The 27,524-nt window shown below is 42.4% G+C and overlaps 1 protein-coding gene across 2 annotated transcripts in view; it reads left to right on the forward strand.

Annotated features, from left to right (window-relative positions):
- The first annotated feature begins 4,385 nt into the window (after nt 1-4,385).
- Nucleotides 4,386-27,524, forward strand: part of DAPK1 (death associated protein kinase 1) — an 88,507-nt gene continuing 65,368 nt past the window's right edge. Inside the window, exons 1-2 of one of the 2 annotated variants that reach the window (XM_042787888.1) lie at nt 4,386-4,478; nt 4,900-5,047. In XM_042787888.1, the coding sequence (XP_042643822.1) occupies nt 4,986-5,047 (62 nt within the window). In that variant the 5' untranslated portion in view covers nt 4,386-4,478; nt 4,900-4,985. Of the gene's footprint in view, nt 4,479-4,834; nt 5,048-27,524 lie in introns of those variants that run through there. The other variant, XM_042787887.1, reaches the window with a different exon arrangement.

Consider the following 27,524-nt stretch of genomic DNA (forward strand, 5'->3'; position numbering starts at 1 on the left):
TCATGCTACTTTAGAATATTTATGTTTTGTGTCATGGAATATATAATCCTATATGCAACATAAAGATATATAATGCTATTAAAAGTAATGTTTTAACCAAATGTTACAAATTACACATTTACCTTACTGAGATTACACATGAGCAAAATCTTTGTCAAAATATTTTGACTTGGAGTAAACCTTCTTTTCAGAAATAAATAATTCAGCCAAAAATTTAATTAATTGCAGTTTGGTTTCTATTAAATAAATATACAATAACACAGAGACCAAATCTACATGGGAGAATGGTTATAGGAAATCTAAGTCAAAGAAAAGTAATTGCCATTTAGTTATGATTGTGGTTAGTGGTTATTCTTAGGCCATTAGTCAGAGGCTTTCATAATCTTAATTCAACTTCAGGGAACGACCCATCCACCGTAGATGTGAGACTTCCTGTTTTCAAGAAAACTTGGCTTTTCCAGTGGAGAAGAGGTGCCCTGTGAGGGCACTGTCACAGAAGGAGTGGCATTCAGCTTTGTAACCCAAACTCCAGAAGTGCTTTGCCCATGACTCTGCATTTGGGCTTTGAATCAGGGAGATGCTGAAACATATGCATTTAAACCCTCAGGTAGTTCAGATAATTTGCTATTCGCTGGTCCAAGTCAGGCATCCAGTTAAAATTGCCTTGCCAAATAGAGGCTTCATTGGGGGATGTACATGATACGGGCCCCTGATGAATAAACACAGGAATTAGCAGATACTAGATCAGCTGTAACTCTCTTGGGAGATAAAACACCTTTTTTTTTTTTTAAATGAGGAACTGACATAAATACTTAGAGAGTATAAGAGGCACTAAACTTTCTGTGGTGCTCCCAGAAAAGCGATGCTGATAATTTTCTATGAACTTGACTTCTATGTGGCTTCCAAAACACAGCAATTAAATTAATTTTAGCAATTTTTAACAAAACAGTGTTTTGTTTATTGATTGAACTGCTAAGGAATTATTTTTCCAGCCTGCAAAATTTACCCTGCACCACTTAGTTGAGTGCAGTTACAGTGCTAAAAGTGTGTGAAGCTATAGTTTCTGCCATGTCAGCAGCTTCAGACCTTTGTGAAAGGAATCGAAGGATTCAGTCTGCTTTTTGAGGGTTGTGAGCCTTAATCACAAAAGGCATTGGCACATCTGCTCCTTTTGTAGGAAACATGCTTTGACTTTACCAAAACTGAGTGGCTCTGTGACACCAGTGGTCATCCTCCCATTCTGGCGTCATCCCTGGTGTCTCTGATGGATATAGAAGAGCACCTTTCAGGGGCAGTAACTAGATTACCTTGTGAACAGGTAGGTATGAAAAACCTACGAATCAGCACAGAGGACATCACACACAGCCCAGGAAACTGCTTTTATAGTCATGTCAAAAATAAATGCTGATCTCTTAAAGAGAAAACTATACACAGGAGAAATAATAGCCAGCCTAAGTAATTTATGTTCTTTGCCACAATTAGTATCTTACATTAGGAGAGACATCTTACCTGTATGACAGAATCAAAATCAGACAATGATCCTGAAAAGATTTATCCCGAACCAATACACTTAATATGCCTCCTTGTCTGTTAACTTTATGTAGAAATGGCTGTGCAGATTCAGTAGCAAAGTGGCTGAAGAGTGCTATAAATCACTTGACTTCCAGAAATAATGTAGCTTTCCTTTCACTTAACACTGCGAGGGGGATACAGATGATTTCTGCAAATTTGAATTCTTTGTAGTATTTATTGAGAAGTGGAACGCTTGTTTTTCTACATAGCAAGATATACATGAACCACTTGACGTAGTAAACTGGCAGACACGAGTCACTTCTTTGAAAACACATTCGTTGTTATTAATCTTGGTCCTGATCCTCTTTCACAGTGAAATCTTACCGACATCAGTATCACTCCTGATTTACAAAAGTATAAGGAAGGAGTTAATCTCACTTTATTATTTCTGTTGCACTATAATAAGCACAAAATACACATTGGCTTGAAATCATGGAACCATGAAATCATGGACATTTTGCTACCGAGTTTATTAGGGTTGGATTTCATCCAATGTGCTATTAAACCTGTAAGAGTAAACCACAGTCACAATTGCTGGATTACATTTGACAGCAATTTTAAATTATTTTTCCCATTTACTACGTGTGCAATCCAGTATCATTCTCCTGGAAGTCGATGAGCATTTTGAAAGCATGGCAACGGGGCTGGGTTTTCACCCAGGTTAAGTGCTCCCAGACTGCAAGACGAGTGTCGCCAGAAACAGGCAAGCCCTTTCAAAGTGGACTGCAGCAAACACAGCCAGCTGAGCGTTTTTCTGGAGAAACAGGAGCGGTGCTTCGGCTGTCAAAGGTAGAAGCACCTTTCGTCCCTGTGTACACCGTGGCCCGGACGTGCCGCTGTGGCTGTCTTCACTCGAGCGGAGCCTGACTCCTCCTCAGGCACTCGGCACGGTGACATGTGCTATTGCTACTGCCACAGGCGTATTCAAACACAACTCTCAGGTCCACTGAGGGGCCTGAACAGCAAAATCGAGGCATCCCAGACGGGTAACAGGAGAGAGACTTCCCCCTTCAGATACAGTTATTAAATGAAAGGGAAAAGAGAAACCTTTTAAGTAATTCGTATTTCTAATGATCCTATGCACCTCAGTAAATATCTCCGTTACAGTGTATTGATTCCAACGCGCGCCTGCTCTTCCTTGAATCAACAGTGAAATTTCAATTGCTTCAGTTAAAGCAGGACTGGGTCATAAGCAGCTATACTGAATTGCGTGTTTGAGTAGTGCTTGCACGGCAAAATACATACAAGCTACAACAAACGTTACTCTTGTATGAGCTCAGGACCATCACAAAAAAATCCCAAAGCAAAGAAATGAAAAGCATCTGAAGATCAAGCAGTGTTAGAGTGCTTCAGATTTCATGGGCTGGCTCCAGTGACTGTCTTCATTGCCAGCAAAGGAAGGATCTCTAAAACCAAAGCGAACTTTTGGACCCATATCCAGTGTTTGTTAAAAACCTTGAGCTGTGATGAAAATACGACAACCTACAGCATAGGAGTCATGACTCTGAAAACCTGTTAAACACTTAGAAGGCGGGCTGCAGACGAGGCACAGCATCCTACTCCTGCACGTCCGGCTATAAATCAAAGAGCGAGGGGTGCGTAGCTCTGAATGTATCTCAGCCTAAGGAGACGCCACCACACTGCCTGCTTTGAAGATGGCTTTATGTAACTTCACATCCAGCGATCTGTCCAAATGCCTTCCCTTCATCTCACAGATGACATCAGTGGAGGCACAAAAAAATTTGGACACTTGCCCAGGGTCATGCCGTGACTCACTCATAAAATTTCAGGGCTTCTGTACATGTTGCCCTGTACCTGAATAAGGACAGGCTCTCTCAAGTGCTAAATCAAGTCAGCGTAAAATTGTATGACTGCATTGAACTTCTTTTCACCTTTGATGAGCAATTCTCTTTCTGAGAGTTCTCAAGAGTCCAGATGGAAGTTGAAAGATGTTCAGTTACCCGACATCATGTACCCACTCGAGGCTGAACAAGACAGATGGGAGGAAAACAGAGCAACTAGGGAAAAAGTCTCCTCCAAAGCGTAATCAGTAGTCCCAAGTTTCAACTTGGCGTGGGACCAATACACGACCGAAAACATCGTGCGCGGGGCAAGCTGAACCCGCACGGGCAGCAGCAGCAGCAGCAGCGCACGCGAGGACCGGGGCTGTGATTTAACACACGGCAGAGGGACGGGGCACCACTCTGCTGCGACAGCTGAGCGCATTTGGGACTGGAACACCGCTCCTCGTTGCGGCCCGGTGATGAAGGCACACCTGCGCGCCGTACTTCGATGCCGGCTTCGCGAGGTGCCGAGGAGGAGCACGGCCGGGGCCGGGGCCGCCCGCCGCGGCGGGGACGCTTTGTGCGGGGCCGCGCCCGGGGCGACCCCGGGTGCGGGGCCGCGCCCGGAGCCCCGGGTAGGTGCTGCCGCTGCGGGCGCGGCGCCCGGGGCGGCCGTGACCGCGGCACTCGGCGCTGCGGCGGGCGTGGACGGTGCCCTCCGCGGCGCCGTCCTGCGGGGACCCCGCTTTTCTGACCGCAGGCGGGCGGAGGCCGCCGGCCCCTCGGCTGCCGCCGCCCGCGCTGCCCGGGGCGGGGAAGGAAGGCGCGGGCGCGGCCGGCGGGAGCGCACACAATGGCCGCGGCGGGGGGGGGGGGGGGGGGGGCGGCGGAGCGGCGGGCTCCCCCGGCGGGGCGGGGCGCACCTGGCGGCGGCAGCGGGGTGGGGGGTGCGGTGCGGTGCGGCGCGGCAGGGGCGGGCAGGCGGCGGCTGAGGGGCGGTGGCTTCCCATTGGCCGGGCAGCGGGGCCCCGCGCGGCGGCGTCGCGCGGTGCCTGCGCGCCGGCCGGGAGCGGCCGCGGCGCTGTCGCCGCTTCACCACAGGTCGCGGAGCGGCCGCGGCGGGTGAGCGAGGCGGGAACCGGCCCCACTGAGCCCCTGCGCGGCGGCGGGGGAGGGGGGGAATCCCCGCCCGCCTCGCCCACCTCGCCCTCACGCGTTCGCCCGGAGTCAGGTGCAGGGATGCCCAGGGGCATCCGCCGCAGGCCCGGCGGGCGCGCCCCGGTTGACCGGACAACGGAGCGACGGAGGAATGCGGCGGGCTGGGCGCCGACGGCCGCCGCGGCGGCTGGGCGGCGGCGCGGCTGCCGCTGCCGGGGAAGGGGGCGGGGGCGCCGCTTTCTTCTCCCGCCGCTAGGGCCGGGGCAGGGGAGGCGCCCGCCCGGCCGCTTCCTTCGGGGGCGGGGAGGGCGGGGGGCGGCCCCGGCGCCGGGAGGGACGGTGCCCGGCTGCGGGTAGGGGCGTTCACCTCCGCGCTCCTCCGCAGGGCGCGCAGCCGAGCGCGGGTCGGCCCCGGCGACTGCAGGTGATGAGGGCGCCGAGCAGGGGCTGAAGCCGGCGGCGGCGGCGACCATGACGGTGTTCAGGCAGGAGAACCTGGAGGAGCACTACGAGACGGGCGAGGACCTCGGCAGGTGGGTTTGGGCGGCGGGGGCCTGGGCGGGGGGCCGCTTGCTTGCAGAGCCCCCGCCCTGCCTTCCCCCACCGCTTCTCGGGAGCCCCAAGACGGGAGACGGGCTTCCAGCTACGGCCTCTTGGCTTTTTTTAACACGGGCCTGATGGGATTTGGGACTTGGGCGGTTCCTCATTCTCAGCTTGGTACCCACCTGGGTGCCGTCGGGGGGGGGGGGGGGGGGGGGGGGGGGGGGGGGGGGGGGCGGCTGTGAGACCGCAGGGCTTGCCGCTGTTCGCCGGGCGGGTAGCGGGAAGCGCGGTGGGTCTGTAGGACAGAAGTTTGCGTTGTGTTCGTAGGGAAGGACGCCGTGTGTCCTGCGCGTCGGTTTTGCTTTAGTAACGCGACTGAAGAAGCGGGAGAGGCTCTGCACTCGCGTTTCATCAGCGGTGCTGCGGTGAGGATCGCTTTCAGGGCATCGCCGTTGGCGCTGGAAGGGAGGTCGGGGGGTGCGAGCAGAGTGCTGCCTGCTTGAAGCTTGGTTCTTGAATGCTGTGTAGTGATCTCCGAGCTCAAGCTATTCGTCACGCCTTGTTTTTTTTCAGCGCTTTCCGCGTTTTAAAACTGTTAGTTTAACACTGAATTGTGTCGTGGGCGAGTCCTTTTCATCTTCCCCCTTCTTTAAGGGGGAATCCGATGGCATTTTAGCATACCAATATGGCATAATCCTTTTCTAGTGTTCATCTCGGCGATTTCAAAGCTTAGAATCAGTGTTTAATTACCACAGGGCAGTGTATGTGAGCCAGATGATCCCGTGTTTGCTTGTCTGTACATTTCCAGTGAAGGGTCCAGCAGTAGGAAATGTTGCAAACAAGGTACTGGCATAGGCAGGAACTTAGAAACACAACACTGCTTAAAAAACCCCCAACCAAACAGAAAGCCCCCACGCTATCAGAAAGTTCATTAGACTGTATTTAAAACAAACTTCATTTATGTACAGGCTTGTTGCCATCACTTGTACAGTTTATTACACATTATGAAAGTGTACTTTTATTTTAGCATAGTGTTCTGGGTTGGCTTTTTCATACATCAAGAATGACAGCCTGTGTTGGACAGCGAAGTAGTATTAACTTATTTGGTATCTTGTTCGAAAGACATGTTATCATGGTAAACCATAAGTTTAGGCTGTGTGGCCTAAATGTTTTGTTTGGACGCATCAAATTGATTTGTTTTCTGTTCTTTTTGGCAAGAGCACATAAAGTATTCTCAAACTCAGGGTTAGGTTTCTGGACTCTTAAAAATGAAACTACCTTTGTGCTTACAGACACCGATATGTGATTTACTTTATAGAAGTTAAAGACACAAATTAGAAATTATCTACTGTGTTTTCTTAAGGTTCTTCAGGGGAAAGACAGTGTCAGTTTAGAAAGTGTTAAGGTTTATGTAACCTCTCCAGTATTTATTTCAAAGTGTCAAGTCAGTGTTTGGTCCCCAATACATATTTATGAAATAGAACAATTACCCTTAGGCCAATTACATAAGAAATGTCTAAATAGATGGGAATTTTCCCAAAGAAACATGCTTTACAAGTCACATGTTAGCTCCAGAACACAGCAATGAAGACCGAGTGTTTCATTTTTACAGTATGAGGAAATGCAAACACTGAATAATGTTACAATAGTAAAAAAAAAAAAACCCAAGAAATGGGAGTTTTTCAAATCGGCATAATATTTGGTAATGACGTTTAGTAAAAAACTGGTGTATTGGTGTGATCTGTTACAGACACTATTACAATACTGAGGTTGGTTTTATTCATTCTAATGCTATATAAGCTTGGCATGCAGTCTAAATCTATAATATTTTAAGCATTTAAAAGAATGTTAAACTCGCTCTAGGTTTTCCTTGAAAAAAAGTAAAGCAAACGAAGAACCTTGTTGGTTTTATCCACTTTTGTGAGAAAATACCAGTGATAGGTAAAACACTGAAATGTTTGACAGGGTTTTGCTATAAAAATGGAGTGCAGTTATTTAAAAGGTCCAAAGCTTTCACTTCAGCACCACTTTAAGAATCTGGGATTATTCCAATGCAAAGTATTGCCATAAAACTAAGAGTAAGCAAATCTCAGGATAGTTGTTGTGAGGTTTAGTTCAGTGGTGTTTTTAACTTACTTTTAAAAATTTCTAGGGTTGCTCAAAATAATCCCTCGTAAATCCCACTGCTTTCCGTTCCTCCTTTACCCACTAGGTAGGTTTCTCACCGTTAATGGTTGCATATAAATTCGGTTGCAAATGTCAACTCTGAGGCTCAAAACTTAGAGAGCACTGAATTTTAAAAACACCTTTGAATTTAAAATTTCTTAGGTTCATTTGGGAACCCAAATGTGATTTAATAGATGAACTAGGCAATGATGAAGGGTTCCATTTTGCAAAATCAATCTATTTTTCCCCTTCTTAAGGAAGAATTCCTTTATTTCCTCTTACTTAGATGCGGTAACACAGCAAATGGTGAATAAATGAACAGATGAGTTTTTATTAACAGAGGTGTGTTTGAATGAATGGATCCTGAAGTTCCTAGGCCAACCTGCCTTTTGAGAAAGCTCAGTGAAGATGCAAATACTCAGAAATTTTAGTAATCTTCACTGTTTTCCCTTGTAAATTATTTAGCAGTCTTTATTACCTTATAATACTTCTGACAGTAACTGGAGTTAAAAAAATTATTTGGATTTGAAAGTAATCTAAGAAAGTAAATGGGTTGTGTAAATGAAATTTTTGGTTGAAACAAAGGAGGTTTAAATATTGCTTAACATAAACCCTAGAGTTGTTGGAAATAATAAGGGATAATGGTGTGCCTGGGCTGCAAAAAAATGCACTTTCTAGTTTTCTGATATTTCACAGCACCTTTGCAAAAAAAAGTAATAAATGGTCCTCATCGTTTTACCAAAATGTTGGATTGTATTCCATTCTTTGGTGTGTTTTCATTTATGCCTGGGAAGAATAAGAAAGAAGGAATTTGGGATTGTGGATCCTGACAGGATCACCCTTATTGTCTTGCCTGTATCTGATTTCTTCTGACGTGTTTGTGGCTCTTCAAGTTGGTTTGTCTTAAGCTTTTGTACCAAAACAGTCTTGTGAGACTTGTGGATGAAATGTTGTGTTTAGCACAGAATGTATAAGAAGACTGTGCTCTTGATCATCATGTATGTTACATTGCATACACTTTTTTTCCTGTCTTACAAATTTGAAGTGATGCGTATTATTTGCCTTGTTCAGATGCAGTCTACCTACAGATGTGTTCAGTAATCATCCAACCGCAAAATTTCAAGGGGTGGTAGAGATTTTCATGAAAGAGCAACAAATTTACCAAAGCTATTTCATGAATTTTAATTCTGCCTGCACTTGCAGGCAGTGTGACTGTGCATTTTAAATACCCTGATGCAGTGCTTTTGCTTCAGTCCGCCCGAAAGACAGGAGTTCAAGTTCATCAGTATTAAAATTAAAAACCTCACCCTGGTGAGCACACCAGTAAAACCTTGAAAGCAGGTCAAACTAATAGCAATATTTTCTTACCCTCCTGTGACTGACCTTACTTGGGAGTTGCTACAGTACTGTGAGAAATGTGGCATGGCTTAAATAATTACAGGGAGAAGTACCCAAACAAAGCTATGGTATAGATACATACAGTGTCTGTTTATGGGAATTGAAGGGAATTCTTGGTTTTAGAAACAGCTCCCTCATCCTTCACACCCTATTCCCCTGTTTTTTCTTTTTTTTGTTATTGTTTTTGTTTTGTTTTGTTTTTTCCCCTTTAAACTTTCACATGCTTCCTAAAAGCGATGCCAATTTGCAGATTGCTGAAATAAAGTTTTGGAATTGAAGAATGGTATTTGCATTGCATTGTGGTTTGCAATTCTTAGATTATTTCTGATTTAAAAAGTAGGAAAAGCTATGTAACAATTTTAAACTTGAAGTTTGTTTGGACCTGGTGGACTCACTAGGGAAACACTTTCAACTTGTTGAATAAATGCTATGATGAATCTCAGAAATTTTAGAAAGCAGTCTCTTTCTGCTTGGTAGCTCACTAAGCAGAGAAGATAGCAGTAAAAAGCAGTAAGCTAACCCTGCTATCTAAGGTATCTAATCGCTCTGTCAGTTGTGAGAGAAAAATGCATAGGATAACATGCTGAAGATGCTGATAAGAGAGAACAGGGAGTTGTGCAAATGTGTATTTACAATCTGAAAAATGTTCTTTTACCTTTGAGTGTTGAGTGAAAAGAGCTTGTTTGGTTTTGGTTTGTTTTTTTTTTTTGTGGTGTGGGTTTGTTGTTTTTTTTTTTTTTTTTTTTCCCTTGGATGCTGGAAACTGATTTCTGTAGTAAGCAGGGAGTATGTAGGCAGAACATACATATCCATATATATATATGCATGTATGTATTTTTGGTTATTCACATATCAGTTTTCAGAAACACTGCTTTTTAGAACTGCGAAGGCTGTCCGTCATCTATCCACACACCATAACTGTAACTACATTGCACTCCTGTGTTGGGAGTAAAATAAAAGCACTGAACAAAAAATACTTGGATGGCACCTATAATTTGACCTTTGTGGTTCTTTTCTGGCTTGACAACCTAGACTAATCTTGCTACCTAGCCGATGTATTAAAATTGTGTGTGTGTTGTCAGGCTCTGTTATGAGATGTATAGGATGTGAAATTCCTTTGAGGTGATGCTTCCTTTCAGAATGTTCACATTTAAGACCCATGCCAAATGTCTTTAATAATGGTATTGTGTAACATTTTTTCCCTATGAATTATCAGATTAGAAAGTCATTTGGGAGGGGAAAGAGCAATGTGAAAGACGGTCTGGTAAGGCCAAAAGCATTGCATGTAAGTTATAAAATTTTTAACTGTGATATATTGAGATTTCCAAATTCTGTTTTCTTGGATTTTCTTGCTGTAACCTCATCCCCATTGCTCCATTAAAAGGCATGCGTTAACTTTCATTTTTATACAGAGGTAAAATGGTTAAGTACTGAAGATGCAGAAGGTACATATCACTGCGGTACTGTTTCCTGTGTTACTTGTGCAGGCCCAACAATAAATACCACAAGTGTGGAATTCATTGCTTCTATAAATACAGGTATGCAAATTTCAGTAGAACGTAATCATTAATTACAGGAAATTTGAGTGGACTACAACTTTTTCAGGGACATGGAAAGTAACCCTGAAAACGCTGGCCACAAAGCTGCTGTTTGAGCTGGAAACCTGGTCGGGTTGTGTCTTTGTGTGGGTTGGTTTTTGTTTTGTGTTTTGTTTTTTTCTTTTTTTTTCCGAGACTTGAAAATTGTGAAATGCAAATTACAGCACAGAACCCTTTTTGTGCTGCTAGTGAACCACGCAAACGTTGTATCAGTCTTCTCAGCTCTTGGGGAAGGTGGTTATTCCATGCTCGTCTGCAAGTCCTGGCTCTGGTGGTTGCGTGGGTACTGAAAAAGAAGGTCTCTTAACCGGAAAGCATGGTGGGAGGAATTATTCTTCTGCTTCTCAAATCACTTCACCTCCCAGCCATGCCTCAGAATGCCTCCTTTTCGCAAATGCATAATAACCTGCGAGCTGCGGATTGCAGAGACTGCAAGAGGCTGTCACCATATAGTGCTACTGGTGACAATTACTGCCTTATAAAACGTGCTGAGAGGTTTGCTGCATGAAAAGCACAAGAGATGCAGATGCTTTTTGGGTGTAACTGCTCAGTCCCGCTTAGTTTATTTCTTGCTGTGGGGGAGAATAATGCCTGCTTTGTAGGTCTTTTAAAATGAAGTGTAATTAAAACTAGAGCTTGCTGATTATTCTGTGCTCGCAGTTTAAATGCACAAATCTTTGTAAATCTAAACTCATCAGGAAGCAGATAAAAATGCTCGTCTCTGATTTCTCTTCTAGCCAGGCTCAGTAAGGCACGATCAGTACCAGAGCTGGTATATTAGGGGTGTGCTGTAACTTTAATTCTGTCTTTCCAGGCTTTGGGGTTTTGTCCTTCTGCGTTTGTGGGATTTTTTGGCATTTCTTTTTTTTTTCCTCCCCATTATCTCCTTTTACAGATGTTCGAGTATGTCACTTCCTCCACTGGAGCTGTGTGTACTGAACAGAAATTGGCCCCTTTAGCTTAGGAAAAGGGACGCTGAGGCTGCGTTTTCATGAGAGCTGTGTGCCAAGCTCAGTCCATGCTGTTGGTGGCTGAAAGGAGCGGTATCACTTTCCTTTGCTGTGTGTTTCTGTGTGGGGTTTTTTTGATGCAATGGTGCTGTCAAAAGGGAAAAAAACCCCAACCTTATATCTAATTCATGGCAGCAGTGCACACTCAGATCAGCTGAAAGCACTGTGAAGTCTCAGCCTGTGTGGAGTTGTGATTGCAACCATAAATCTACTCAAGTTAAATATGTAGGAGGGGCAGAGGTAGAGAGTTACTTTGCCACAAAGGCAGAAAAACATAAACTGACGACGAGGAAGTTAAGCTGGAAATTAGGAGAACAATGGATGGTACAATGGTTCTGGAGTAACCTTGATGAATGTTGCAGTTGGTCAGAGATTTGCAAAGGTGTATCAGTTCTTGGGGGGACCTGCATGTGTCCTGTGAGACCTGCAGCTGGCCTTAATGGCCAGGTGTCCTGATTTTAACTGGCTTGGTTAGCAAACATGTGCTACAGGTACAATGTTGGTACAATTTTATATTCTGAATAAAAGGTTCTAGTTAAAGCAGCAGCTCAGTCACTTTGGTTTTGTGGATGGTAGTGGCTTTCATAGGATCTCTATCTCAAGACTGTTTCTCAAACTGTATTTTGACCCCATTTCAGGAAGATAGGTAATGCAAAGCATGATTATCCAGCAAACCAGAAAAGTGTTCATCGACTTGGCATGCGGTACAGTAGATCCTACTTAACCGTCAGTATTTTGTGGCTGAGCTAGACTGAATCTAATAGAAGTGTGGACAAAGCCTGAAGATCTTCAAGCCCAAACTATTTCATTGCATGTCTTTGTTATGCAATAATTTTAGGAGTAACATAAATGGGGTGAAATTTAGTAAGTGGGGTACAAAGGCCTGTGCCAAGAAGTCTAATATAGGTAATGTTGTTAAACTCTTGAGATCACCTAGGGGGTGATACAGAAAGCGTGGAGCTTACATGTTTTTATCAGTTGTTGGGTGACATTCTTATTAGTTTTGGTGCAGTTATAGAACAGGCTAATACCAGAGATGAACTGTAGAGCCCGTGATCTCCCCATATCCTTGTACAATATCCTGCTACACACTCCTTTACATGGTACTCACAGCTCTTGCCCCTCCATTTCAAAGAGATTGCTCCTGTTCCATTTTAAAGTGAAGAAGAGATGCGAAGGTGTCAAAGCTGTGGGAAGAAGATTCTTAAGAAAGGAGACTTAAAACTTTGGTACATTTAGCCTTGCACAGCAAATCTTGGAGCAGTATGATTTTTAAATACACTAAAACAGTGAAAATTCTTGGGGAAACAAACTTTAGAAACTAGATTTACATTTACGGTATTTATAGATGAATCTGCAGTTTGGAAACTGTAAGGCTGCTTGCTTCCAAGAGATTGAACTTTGGGATTTGACTTTGAAGTGAAGCCAGTGTGAACAGAGAACTTAAATTGTATCAAGGTCAAGCTTGTAAAATTAAAGGAAAGGATTGTATGATACTGTACTGGAGAGGGAGAAGGCTGATAAAGTTACAGTCATTGTGGATATCTTAGATCACTTTTAACTTTCTCTTTCAGAGTTTCCCGACATATTGTAGTTCTTGAGGATGATGTTCTTCTGTACTATAGGTGTTATATTTTTTAGTGTGTTGGGAATCTCTAGTGTTTTTTTTTGGTTGTGGCACACATTGACGTTGGGGAGAATGTCTTGCAACAGATGCTTTTCACCCAAGTCCAGAATAGTTCATTGGTTATAAAACACCACACTGAGTAATCCACACGATGGTCTGCAACCTTATTCTCTTGGTTTGATGTTTTATTTCCTTCCCCATATTCCTCCCTGATTACGCAAAGAAATGTGACAGACAATTTCCGCTTCATGAGGCAAGGCTGTTGAGGAGAAAGCGTCATTGCACTACTGCCCAAACAGTGTACAGGCACTGACCGCCAGCAGCAGGGACCTTGCAGTGCAGTGGTGTGCCACTCTTTATTAGTCTTCCCTGGTATCATCTGCCTGCAGGTACAAGACTGTTTGTTAGGAAGTTTAGATGGTTTTGCCTGTACCTAACCTAAAGCAAAATATCCCTTACTGGATGGTCACAGACATAAGAGGACATATCCAAACCTTGGAAGAGTTCACAGTCAGTGTAAATTGTAACTGTGCCTAAAACCTGATTGATAGCTTGAATTTTCTGCTGAACTATGCAGAGGAGTGAGCCTTTGGAAAGGAATAAATTTGCATTGGGCAGTAGCATTCTGTCTGTGCACTTCTTGCTTAAACAGGATGCTAAGTTAGCTTGTGTAACTGAACTGGTGTACTGAAAATATTTGATTTCCACTGTAGCTTTATTTGTGAGCAATTAATACTGTGTTTCTAAGTTTTCACAAGTTACTTGAGAAGCCCTTCTTTCTGTCTGGTATGTAAATTGGCTTCTGGGCTCTTGTCCCCTTCCTCCATTTTCTCTCAAGTATCTGTAAGTAGCCATTGTGAGACTTGAGGTACTGAGTGAGTGTGCCTGTAGAAGTGTTCACTTGGAGTTCCTGCTCACATGCCACGGGGGCTGATAGCAGAGGGACATTTTCCCAAGGTCACATAATCTGTTGAATCTGTGGTGTTTTTAAGTTGTTACTCTTAGGGGACAGAGAAAGGATGTTCTTTTTCTGGAGTCTTTGGTGACTTTTAACTGTCTTGTGATTATAGAGGAGCAGTATGGGTCCTCTCACCTATACTCTTCTTCCTCTGTTTTCTGAAATTTTTAGTCTCGTTGATTATTGCAGGGTTGTCTTCAGCTTAAATCAATTGGACTTCACTGCTGAGATGGTCCTTTGTAATCCTGTATATCTAAATGAGACTATGAAAGCCAGTGCTTAAAACTTAGAATCGTATGTACTCTGTGTAGTGTGTGTTACTTGGTACTGCGCTTACTTTAGTTAGGTAGGTATAACTAGGTGGAGCTCATTTTTATGTTAATTCTGTATTCTGTCCTGGCATGGTTTACAACTAAATTATTCTGCCCTGTTTAATGGAGATTGAGGTGTGGGGTTTTCCCCTTTATCCACAGAGCAAAATAATATTAGTGGGTATTTTGCTTGTGTCTAACGACTTTGTGGTCAAGAACTCAGCACTTTTAATAGCTTCATCAACAAAACTGGCAGTTTATTATTTCCTAAGAAAAAAAAATACATGGGAGTCTTGGATGGTAATAAATTTTCACTTTCATTTGATACCTTTCTTCTTGCTGACTCTGAATCCTTTAGTGGGACATTTGGTTCCTGTTACCTTTAATGAAGATGATGCAGATGTAATCCCAGAGATAGATATTTCACCTTGTCTCCTTCTGCTTTCTTTATATATTTTTTTTTTTGATTGGTTTGTTGTTTTGTGTTTGGGTGGGTTATTTGTTTTTTCTGCAAGCATAAACTTCAAACATATTGGTATGGGAGTTAAGACTGTGTTGGTATATTACCTGTCCGACAGTAGTTTCTTATCTTTTATGATCAGGGCCATCTGCACAAGATTGCTGTTGATTCCCTGGGAAAGGAAAGCACATCAGGGAACGGTTTAGTTCCTTATGTCTCATCTTTTCTCATTGCTTTTTATTTGAAAGAGCCTTCTGATACTATTTACTTCACGTTCCTGCCTAAAAGAAGGATCGCTTTTCCTGCTTTTGTTACCAGTTATAACATTAACTGGTGAACAAACCATTCCAGATTATATCTTATAAAGCTGGTCCACTTCTGCTGCCCCTTTTGTTCCTTTAAAAAGAAACCTTTGCATTACAGTCACTCCTAGGGTGTGTTAGTTCCTGGTCAGCGATGCCCTACCTACCTGCCTGCCTGCCTGTTTTTACAGGGTGGCTGAACCAGCCTGATGAGAGGGCCAGTGAATGGGATGATCCTGTTCCTCACCCGCTGAGCTGCACTCTCCTGCTGCTTCTCCCGCGCTGCCGCTGGCACAGTCCCCAGCACAGCGTGGAAGCGGGAGGGGGTAACAGATTGAGCTCCCTGAACTGGGTCACTGCGGGCATGTTGGGCAGGTATCAGTGCCAGCCGCGGGCACAGCGTAGGAATGCACAGCCAGAGGGATGGGGAAGCCTCCGGTTGTGACGGATGCTGGCTCAAGCTACTACCCTGCACCGTAAAGCCTGTGCCCCATGTGCTCCGCATTGGTGCCGTGCAGGTGTGGCTGGCGAAGGCCGTGAAGAAGAGCTGCTCTGAACTGGGAAGCAAAACCTGACTGTCGATTAAGCCTGGACAATGAGATTGGTGACTGCACAGTCTGAGTATGTTTTCCTGCGGCTGCAGCCACGGGGTAGTCAGACAAACCCTCCTTTGCACGAAGGTCAGAGCAGGCAACTTGGAATATTTTTTTTAAATGTTCTAAATTCCTAAGGGCGCAAGCTTGTTTGTGAGAGTGAGTGGTTGTGAATAAAGGCTGAAGAGCTGGGGAAGTGGACAATTATTTGGCTGTAAATAGCAGCTCATAAAACCATAATGTATATGGACAGTTACTAAGGCACTTGGTATGACATTTGTCCATGTGACACAAACTGTGCTTTGTTTGTGATGCCATGTCATCTTAAAAAGCTGTCTTCAGTTAAGGAAAAGCAGTATTTTCATCACTGGCTTAAATTTTTACGTGTTTATAGATTGTATTACTTGGTGAATTTATGTATTTAGCTAGCATCAAATTAATAATTGGAGGAGAAACCCCAGAAATTTTCCTATGTGAAAAATGACTCTGCCATCTTCTGTGGAGTATAAGCTTGAGGTTGTATGTTTCTCCTTCTGATCTGGTACAGTAATGTTAGTAAGATACCTGTGGATTTTACAGTGATTCTTCATACCTGATGGGAAGTAATGAAACATGGTGAAATCCATTCCACACCTTTAACTCTATCGCTTCTTGGGAAAGCTGAGTCATAACCTGGTTTAGCAGTCCATCCTTACTTCTGCTTTCAGTGATTAGATTTTACGCTTTTCTAGCACGTCTTTAATGAATGACCCATAACCTATCACTGTATTAAATAATCTTTTAAGCATACTGAGAAAGCAGCATTTTCTTACCTTAGCATCATTTCATGTATCTAACAGGTGCATCTGTGCTGCGAATGTCATGCATTTGTGTGGGTATTTTTGTGGCTGTTCAATGTAGGTATCTTCCAGAGTCAAAATCTGCATAGAAGTGCTGCCTAGAGGCACATTTTTATTGCTCAGTAAGATCATAGGTCATATGCTGTAAAACAAGGAGGTTCTGAACAGGTGAAATAAAGAGAAGCTGCTCATTGTGATCAAAGAGTGGATGGCATAACTGAGATCTGATAAGCATTATCACTAGATTCTTCCTTCCCAGGCTGAAGGACAAACACTCACTTCAGGAATGCTTCAGAATCTGTTGCTACAGAAGAGAAGCAGGAAACTCAAAACATTTTGTTTATGAAGTAGCAGCAAAACCAGTCTTCAGCAGCACCAAGATCAAATGTTTGTTCTGCTCGTATGTTTTAATATTCATCCCAGACTCCTGGTTTAAGAATTTCTGAGCGAGTCATGACAGAGCTTTTATGTACAGTTCTGAGTCAGATGTATGTCACACACATCTTTTAACATTTAGCAAGACTAACTTATCATTTAATGTTAATTGATGAGCTGGTGTACAATTTCATGAAAAGTCCAAATGAAGGGGAAAATGAAGCACTAAAGAACAATAAAAGCATTAAGTCTCACTCTGGTGTTAGGTACTGTCACAGTATGTTATGTTCTTTATTTATATGGGTATGTACTTAGGCATCAATCCTTTAAGTACCTGTATGTGCAAGCTCCTTTTTAATAACATGAATGGCAGTAAGGGTAGCACTTTGCTTGAAAATCTGTGTATATCTCTGCACTATCCCACCTTCTTTCTGGATTTTCCCTTTCCATCTTAGATGCAGTTATTACTTGAACTGTTTACAAGTGTGAGTACTCTGCCTTTCATATTATAAGATGGTTTCTGAAAAGGCTTTAGCAGATGTACATGTATTCAGACCAAATGGGTTTCAGCAAGCTCCAGCCCAAGCATCATTAATAGGAAATGGCTGACATCCAGCTGCCTTGGAAGTTTTACAGCCATACATATTCCCCCAGCTTACACATTAAATACCACTACGTCTCCACACAGACTTCACATTGGTATTTTAAACCACTGTGTCTATGAGTAGACTTCTGTCTGAAGCATTTTCTTGAGCACTTCCTTGGGCAAATAAGATAATGTCTAGTTCTTCGCATTCTGTAGTTTGATAATCAGTTAGGTATAAGTGCATGTGTTAAGGGGCTTGAGGCATAGGACTTTCTTATATTTTCACTTTTTTGTTGTTTTTACCATCTCCCAAGTTTTACAAGGATGATACATGTGTGTTTAGACTGAGTTCACTTTTATGCTGGTTGTGTACATCTTTTATGTGTCATGTGATATACCTGACACCACATTCAGTGATTTTTTTTTTTGTTTTTTCCACTGCATATGGACTAAGGACCAGCTCTAAAGTCCTCTGGAACAGGTCAGTACTTTTTCCCTTTTGTTACAGTGTTATCAATGCACATGTCAAAGATCAGTGACTTGGAAGTGGTCATTGAGAGAGAACTACAGAATACTGAGACTCAGTCAACCTGACACTACACTTGTGTTTTGTGAACTGTAGCATACAAATGAGAGAGTGAGAATGTGAAAGTCTGGTTTAGGACTGCTGTCGTCTGTATACTGGGAAGCTAAGAGCTCCTGAACTTTGCATCATGGTTTAGTCTCATACCAAAAATAAAGATAATTTAAAAAAAAAAAAAAAAAAAGGTGGGGGGGATTGAACATACAGTGGAGAAAACAGTTTAAGAAATTACTAAAGTTTTCAAACTGCGTGTTAAATATCTGTGCACTTAGGCTGTCTCAGATTGAAAGAGATTAGGTGAAATTTAAAAGTGAAAAGTAATCATATGGTAAAATGGATTCTCAACAAGGAACCATGGAAAAATGTTCTCTCCTGAGAAGTCTTACAGCTCCTAAAGAGAGCAAGTCACAGCATTTAGATATTATGCTTTTGCTTACAAAGGAATAACCAACAAGTTGAATTATTTTAATTGTATTTTCCTGATAATGTTGTAATTGCTGTTCTTGTCTAGGCAATAACTGGATCAGAGAGCAGAAAAAAATACAGTGTCTGGCCGTTGCTCAGCTTGTATAAAGTTTCAGTGATGTTAATAACTTGCATTTCTTGTCTTGTCTACTGGCATAGTGACAAGCACGCATGTCTGGTGTTACCCAGACTGTACAAGTGAATGCTGCATAGATAATATGAAACTGAAGACAGAGCTGGATTGTTTATATACATACAGGAAGCAGGGAAGGTTTTGTCTGTGCCTGTCTGGTGTTTGCCTCTCACCCACCTATTCTAACTGTTCAAAGCACTATAAAAAAACAGGAAAAATAATTTAATCTTTGGCTACTTTCAGACTTAAATAATGCAGTGAACTTCTTATATCAATCTTAAAATTGTTAGTACGTCTTTGTTTTGTATTTGCAGTAATTTACAGATTTCCAGGAGGACAGAATCGTCAAACTGTCAGTAATGCTTCCAGCTTTTTCAGTGTGCCTTCTCTTCTGAACATCTGCTGCCAACGTAGAGGCAGAGTACTTCATTCAATCAAATTTGCATTCCAAAACCCAAATGTGAATAGACAAAAAATCTGACATCAGAATTCCTGCTCATGCAAGAGAATCTGTTTTAAAAAAAAAGAGAATTACAGAACTCCGTAAAAGCATGTAATATCTCTTTGTTCTGGTTAACAGCAACAAAAATCTGCTTATTTACCTGACTATTAAGCTGCATCAATCCATTGACAAAAGTGTTATTTAGAAAGAACAAGATGGTACTGGTGAGCACATTGATGTAAAGGAGTTCCTTTTTGTTTCTGTGTGCAGCTTGTAACTTGGAACAACACTTTTTCTATTTGTACACAGATGCCAGTTCTTCAGTGCCAAGAATGTTCCTTTCATACACTATAAAGTTCTAGCAACAGTGCAACTCCTCTTTCTGGCAAGGGCTTTGTACATGATTGAGAGTTAAAATAAATCTTTCTACTCTTTTTCTGCCTCATCTCCTGCCCCTCATGCTTTAATTCCTTGACCTTCAGCTGTGCTAAACTAATTTTCAAGAGTATGGTTTGACCTAATTGCTTAGCAGAGTATGATCGTGGAGAAATCCCGTATATTGTCAGCTAACCCTATGGTCATAACTTCTTTAAAGTCATGTGCTGCTTTGAAAAAAGACGACCACATTGATGGGAGGGAGGGCTGTGTGTTGGTGCTGTCTGTGGAGGATTTAGCAGCTGCAAGATCTCCTTTCTTTTTCTTTCATTGTCTGAAATACCATTGTCAGTGCCACCTTTTCTTCTTGAAAACCCTTATCCTTCATGCTGTATGGCACTTAAGAAAGGGACAGAAACGCTTGAATCCGTGCCTGATTGAATCATGAATCTGTAGTTTCCCCAAATGAGAAAAAACCTGGGCGTGTGTTCCTCCATGTTGTTCCTTAGGAGGCTTACATGCAGGCACATTGTAAATTTGAAATGCTCTGATGATTTGGAAACAGATAATAGCAAGGGACTGGAAGACAAAGTAAAGCAAGAGATGCAACGATAGCTATTAGCCACCGTGTTCTGAAACCCTTCAAAGCACAGCAACAAGCAAGCATGGTGGGAAGAGAGGGAGCACGACTGGCTCCTCTCTGTGTGCTCACACCCAGGGAGTCCGTAGTGCCTTCCTTACCTGCACCTCCCTGCAAATCTTCAGCATTCTTTTCAGTACTGGTGGTGCCATCTATCTAGCTGATCAGGGCCATCTCTAGAAGACCTGAAGCTGTAGGCTGCCGCAGAGCGAATACTCCATCTGTTGAAACCTGCGTTTCCTGCCATTGGTCATTACAGCGATGAATGCGGGTTTACGCTGTGAAAATTCTCTTAATATACTTCGGGTTTAAGCTGTGCATAATGGTAACATAAATAAGAGTCAAGTGAAGATATGGTTTTTTGTTGTTTTTTTTTTTTTTCCCTGGCTCCTTTGTAAGGCAGATGGAAATTATTTCAGAGTTCCTTGTATATGTCTATCTGTGCTAAAACAAGGCCCAAATTAATTGGGGGTGTGGTAATTTTTCTAGTTTATGGAGTAGTCTAGTGGCAGGAAAATCCACTTGCTAGTAAGACTTTCATTGTCAAGTGTGAAGTTTTTAAGGGTTATCTGCAAAGTATGGTGGTGCAAGGAAAAACATCAGTGTTTCCTAGCTGCTATTGAATTTATTAGCTAAATAAATTAATTGTAAGCTATTAATTTTTATCTTTTCCTGGAGGACTGGTTGTGCCTCTGCAGACTTTTCTATCATTGTGCAACTCCCGCTGAATTCAAAGCTTGTCTGTTATACCACATAGTAGTATCCTTCATGCTGTTATCATGCCTCTGTTTTCTGAGGGGAGAAAGCAAGCTGAGGTGGGAGAGCTCTTCTAACTCACCTTCAGTTGAAAATTAGAATGCAAACTAAATTGATTTTTTTGTTTGTGTGTTCTAGTATTAGTTATCCCATTTTTATGTCTTTGTTCATAACATCTTTAAAAAAAAGAGTTAGGGAGGAAAAGGTGATTGCCCTATCAAATGTCATGTGTGTGCTGCATGCCATGTGTTGTCAAGGGTGTCTTTCCAAACGAATATTACTCTTTTTATGCAATTCTATTGGTCTGTAATTTCTACTGTGAAGTTTTATGACCCAAGGTCCTTGACTATACAACTATAAGTCCTCCTATAGTAGATCTTTCGGAGGTAATGAGAGGTAAAGGGAAGTGAGAATATATTTGTGAGAGTGCTTACTGGCTTTTTTTCTTAAAAACAAGGGTGGAGGGGAAGAGGAAAAAGACTTTGTGTGCCTGTTTGTGAAGACATACAGGATGTATGGTATTTGGGTTTCTGTGCTTGTTTTTTCTTTCATTTTTACCCCACACACAGATTGTGTTGTAACTGGCATGTTTTGAGAGGTCCTGTGTTTAGTCAGCTGCATAAAATAGCTTAATAATAAAGTTCTGTTCCCTCACTTAATTCTCTTTTTCATTTTTGGGGATTATGAATTTTTAAAAGCCTTTTAAGCTGTCTCATTTGAACAAAGCTTTCTTACATCTACTAAATAATGTTATCTTTAATAGTGTTTATGTGTTGGTGGCTTTTCATACATTCTCAAGAACGACAAACTCTGCTGACATGGAGAAGGCCTGGTATCTTACAGAAATAATTTCTCAGCTACAGTTAGAGCTGAAACACTGGAAAAAGCAAGATAACACAATGTGATGCTTCTTGAACTGAAAATTTAGTCCATCCTTTAGGGAAAGGGATGAGCTTTATGGATATGGTTAATGTTGGTGGTTATAAAATATGCGTATGTGTGTTTGAGTGGCAGGTACCTGTGTGGAGGTACTAGATAATGCATATTTATCAGACGCACCATGCAGCCTTATGCTGGAGTGACAGCAGGTTTACTCTGTTTTTACAGTAGGTATATGTAATGGCTGCGTCCTTGTGCAATGTGCAACAGGGTGGTTTCTCTAACAAAAATTCAGCACAGATGCAGGTGTTAGGTGCTTCCTGGAGCACAGCTGCTCACCTTATCTTTTCAGTAGCTTCCCTATGTTTTAAGGTTGCACAGAGAGAGGCTGGTTAATCTTTGTAAAGCTCAGAGCATGTTGTTACGTACATTTGACAGCTTGTTTAGATGTGCAGCTTCGGTTCTATCAATTGTCTTCTACCTTTTCTTCTCTCTTACTTGTTTCTTGTGTGAAGGTTCAGTTGTTTGTATATGCCATCAGTAACAATATATCACTGCATTCTGGTCTGTGTCTTGGGTCTTATCTTTGTTTACATTTGCTTTTTGTTCTTTGTACTTTGCCAGTTATTCAGTCTCAACATGATATTCACTTCCTGCTGCCTGCTGGGTTTTTTCCTTGACTTTATCGCTGAGTGTCAAAATGCAGCATGCTGTCCTTAATCACACCAGAAATTGGGATTTTTCAGGTTGTTCAGTCATGAAAGGATGGAAACATCTTCAGTTTTGGTCTGAAAGCATCCCCTTAATCTGTGATGTGCTGTTAGCCTATTCTGTCCAGCATTCTAACTCATCCAGCATCATCTGCCTCAGAGTCGTCTTGTGTGGTAGCAAGATCACCTTGATAAACAGTGAATTCTCATTGGTTGATTTTTGTGGGTTTGTTTTGTTTGGTTTTTGTTTTTATTTTTTTTTTAATGCAGTCAACTGTTTTAACCAAAAGGTACTGGAATACTATTACTTCAGCTTAAAACTAATTCACAAAGCAACAGTGTAGCTGGGATCATTAGTATCAGAAGACATCTTACAGTGAATTATTGCATCATCTTAATTAACATTGCTAATTATTAATACCTATCTTCCTTATGCATATGTAGCTGTGATGGAAAGTTTAATTTCTCTGTAGCCAGTAAGAGTTTTTATTCTGAAAATTGTAAGGTTAGTGTGTTTTTACACAGGGTAGGAGTATGTTGAGAAAAGAATTAGTGTAAATGTCGTAATGTTTTTCACATTCAAGTGCTTTTGAGAGGCCTCTAAATGTCAGCTCTTTTTTAGGTGTTTAGGATATGCAGTCTTTTGCATTTTAGGCTAGAGAAGGTTACTCTGAAGCTGAATGAAGAACTCTTTCAGAGGTGGGTGGGGCTGTAACATGGCCTTTTTATCTACTCATAATGAAGCAACAGTTGAATTAATCATATTTTTTTCTTTGAAGACACCAGAGTTGGTCCTGTACGCAACCTCACTGTTGTCCATACAAACTTTCCTGCTGAAATTCCCAAGCATGGAAGCTGCACACCAACACTTCTCTGGGATGAGAAGGCTATGTTGTAAAGGAGTATCTTTATTATATCATGTGTTTCTGTTGGATTTTAGGTTACAGAGACAAATGTGGGTTTTGACCATTCTGCTCTCTTAAAGTAGCCTCCACAACCATTGCAAGGTGGCCCTTTTGTTTTTCTTTGAAATCTGGTTGTAGCTTGCTATCAGTGAAAGCTGCTGAAAATGTTTCATGTTAGCTTTGTGCTTTTTAATGTGGCTTGTTTGTTGCTACTGCTGGAAAGTTAGTGTAACAAAGTGTAATGTTTTCAATTCTGTCCTCTCAACTTCGTAATTCAGGGAGGAAGTCATCTACAGGAAAAATTTTGTGACCTGTTTTGTTTTTTTGTCTGCATCAATTCAAAACAGCGAGTTTTTATTTCATGTTAGGTAATCCGTCTCTAACTGCCCTATAAAAAATAAAATTTGATGTTTCCAGAATAGTATCCCAAGTATGGTGAACTAATTATAATTCATTTCAGTTTTGTTTCTTAACCTGACAGTAATTAATTTTCTATAGTTGGAAGAAACTGAGCATTGTGGAAAAGTGCTTGAGCTTTTGACTGAAACCCACGTAAGTCCTAGTAAACCTTGTCTCAGTCACATCATGTTGCATGACAAATAACCTCATCTTTGTCTTTGGAGCATCTTAAAGGAATTGAAATTTCAGAAAACTATGCTGAAGAACTCGTTGCTGAGAAGGGGGGAAAAAAAAAATATGAAAAGGCTCCCCCCCAAATTTATTGTCTCTGGTTTCTCTGGCTAATGTTAATGATAGTGATGTCTGGCCAAGCAGAAGACTTGTGTGAGAGGTTTTGCTATCACGAATGAATACTGAAGGAGTAGAAAACGAGAACACCGTAAGTATTTGCGAACAACCTTTCCTGTTCAAAAAAAAGGTAGTATCAAAGAAGTTGAAACATCATCTGATACATTCTAGTCTGACTACTTTATTGAGGTCTCTCCTGCCTCTTTCAGAGTACTGTCTTTCCACGTTTAGTTGCAGGATACAGGGCAAATGTTGGCATGAAGAATTATAGCTCATTGCCGTTTCATCCTAGGACTTGTGGTAGCACTTTCCTTCATGACTTGTGTGAATGCTTCTTTTAAATTATCTTTTAAACTGGGTCATTGAGCATTAATGGTTAGAAGCAAATTTTGATTTTGTGAGATCTGTTGAGGAAGAGATGTGACGACAGGAACAAGTAGTTGGGCATACAGAAGTGTAGGTAGGGTGTACACAGACACTTTTGAACCAGCTTAACTGCAAGACAGAAGAGGAACATGTTAGAGACCCTTTCTGCAGTGCCACATGCTACAGAATTACCACCATGATATCAATCCAGCCCAACAAACGTGTAAAGTACATGATGTTAATGTGAAAATTAGATAAACTGAATTATGGAAAAATGCTATTTTAGGAAGACTGGAAAAAATTATAAATTGATAATAAATTGCATAGACAAGTCTCCTGTTGTTCTTTGTAGTACTGCTTTTTAAACTGATCTTAGACACTCTCCTGAATAACTTAAGATGTTCGTTTAATGTGTGGCCTACACAGGCTTTAACTTTGGAGCAGAGTTTTAGAATTCAAAAAAGCTACTACCCTCCCTGCTTTCATTTTTAGAATTCCAGTGTTGGCCTTTTTTGTGCTACCCTGGTGCTACTGACTGAATGTTATTTCTTCTGCTGGTCACGTGGCAGATGGGGAAAAGAGTTTCATCATTATAGCATGAAAAATCATGTGAGGCCAGAAAAAGAGTGACTATTTCTTGGTGGCAGTCTGTTTTCCACATGGTTGTGGGTTTTCTGTAATGTCTGGGAGAGGGCAGCGTCCACTGTGCTCACAGTAATTCCAGTCCTCCCTGTACTTGTCATGAGAAGGCTGTGTTTGTGCTTAGGTAGTACTGAAAGTAGCATCTACAGCCTGCTCAGCAGAGATCACGTTATTGTTCACGTGGGTGCCGCTTCAAGCCATTCTGTCATCTAGTTTCCTCTTATCATCACGTTGCCATCTTTGATAAGCCATCTTGTTTTAGCACTGTGGTAAAATGGTATATGCAGGGTTGTTTACAGCTGCACAGTAACTCTCTTCTTTTCCCTGTGCAACTACTGCTATGTTACATCTTCCAAAAGGACATGGATTTTTGAGGAACCCTTGTTGGGAGGAGTTTGTGCTCACGGGGAAGACTGTTTATATCTGCATCCCTGACAAAAGTTGTGTTTGACTGCTTGCAGCAGTGCCTGTACTTACCCTGTTCACTACCTAGTGGAAGCTTGAACCCACACACCTATCAGAATTTCATCTTGTTTACTCAAATGTTCTTTGAGACAAGGCTTGAGATAAGCTTTCTCTGATGCTGAAGAGTTTTTTTTATTTCCATGCTTTAAGGAAGCATTCAAAAAGAGCAACAAACATCTTAAGTTAAGAATGAGCTCACTCATTTTCAATGACAGTGAATTGAAGCCTAAGAGGTGTTACTAAAGAGCTAAGGCACACTGGTGTGTCCCTTGCTGTTGCCAAGATAATGAAGAGTAACTCAGAAGATTTTTTGATTCTTTGGGTGTGATTGTACGGTTTCAGACAGGAAAGTGTTTGGGGATTCCTTGTTCCATTTGACAGATTTCCACGTCAAGCCTACAAGTTGATTTTTGACTGCCAACGCTGCAGCAGTTACCATGCACTGTGGCAGCTGAGCTCTGCTCTCTTTCTCTGTTGCCACCAACACACTATCACTTCAGTGATGTTTCTGCCAGCTAGACAGTCTTACAGTTACACTTGGAGTAACACCTGTGCAAACTCATTAATAGCTAGAGAAATTTCACGGGTGTCAGTCTAGGAAATATGAAGGGAGCTGTCTTTATTTGGTGACTTAGCTCTTTTCCAATTCTGGCAGTCCTTTTTTGGTTTGCTTTCCCTGTTCTGCCTCGCTCCCCCCCCCCCCCCCCCCCCCCAAAAAAAAAAAAAAAAAAAAACAAACAACAAAAACCAAAAAAAACCACCAAATCAAAACCAAACAGCTTGTCTACCTTCCAACACATTGTTGGCATTCAGCCGTGATGAAGCTGTGAGGCCAAAGTGGTTCTCACTGTGAGTATGAAACACCTGACCTGTGAGGAAAGGGGGACCCTTACGTGTCACTGGTGCTCTGCAGATGCAAATGTGGGTACCACCGTAATTTTATGGACAGGCTACCAAGACCACAAGTGGGTTTCGTTAATTTTTTCATCACTGCTGGAAGGTGTGCTCCAGCTGGTCACAGTGGATGTACCGCATAGTTTACTGTAAGAAAACAATCTTTTCTGCGCTGACAGTCTATCCAGAATGCTGTTTGTACACCAGCACACCTGCCTTCTTGACACATGAGGCGCGTTGCTTCCACGTGCGAGGCAGGCGAGGGCAGTCGAAGAAACCAAGGCGTTCTGGGGACTCGGGCTTGCTCTCTTTGGGCAAATGGGGTTTGGTTTTTGTCCCCAGACCTTTGAACTACATAGCAGTAGAGACGTTCCCCCTGTTCTGGGAGGTGTGTGCTCCCTTGTGCTGAGGGCCTCGGTCTCAGCAGGGTGGCAGTGCCTGCTGTGGGTTGCCGGCTGGACACTCGCCTCTCACTGGCCACGTGAGTGCTGGGCTTTCTGTGGTTGCCCCAGTGGGAGACAATGATTCAGAGGTGGTGCTGACCCCACCTGTGTGTCATCTCCTTCCCACTGGCTCAGGGGCCTGCCTCGGGACACTCAGTTATGCCAGGGGCGACACTGGCTCCACCAGCTCCTGATCAGAGTGGAAAAAGTGTAACATTCTCTGGCACCAGCCTTTCCGTACTTGGTGAAATTGACTGAGCAGCCAAAGTAGTTTCAGGAACACTGTGGGGTAAAGGGATAGCAGGACTCTGATTTGAAAGGGAGAGTTTTGGACACTGAGCAGCTGAGAAGCAAAAACATGGAGTGGCCGTGAGGCAGGTTAACGAGATGCTGTGAGCACGGCAAGAGCCATCCTATGGAACCCTGTGCTGTCCCCCAGCTTCAGAGTGCTTCTAAGGAGCAGCCACTGCTGCCTTCTCTGTCCAGCCGTATATCCTTTACAGGAGGTGAAACAAGAAAATGCTGCTTGCTAGACTCTGCCTCTGACAGCACAGGTTTTCTTACTAAGTACAATATGTCATTCTTAAAAGACCCCTCTTCCCAGGATGAAGAAGGACAATTAAAATTTGTTGTTGTTCGTCAAACTATTCTGCAAGGTCAGCTGGGGCAAATGCACTGCCACGCTGATCTCTTGCTCTCTTGTAGTTCCTCATTGACATTTTTTCCCCATGTAAAGAGCCAAGAGAAGGCCCCTAGCAGAGCGATTTTTTCTTTGACACTTTTAACATGAAAAAAGAAC

Source organism: Tyto alba, unplaced genomic scaffold (genome assembly GCF_018691265.1).
Source record: "Tyto alba isolate M040663 unplaced genomic scaffold, T.alba_DEE_v4.0 Super-Scaffold_13, whole genome shotgun sequence".
In the NCBI taxonomy this organism is placed as follows: domain Eukaryota; kingdom Metazoa; phylum Chordata; class Aves; order Strigiformes; family Tytonidae; genus Tyto; species Tyto alba.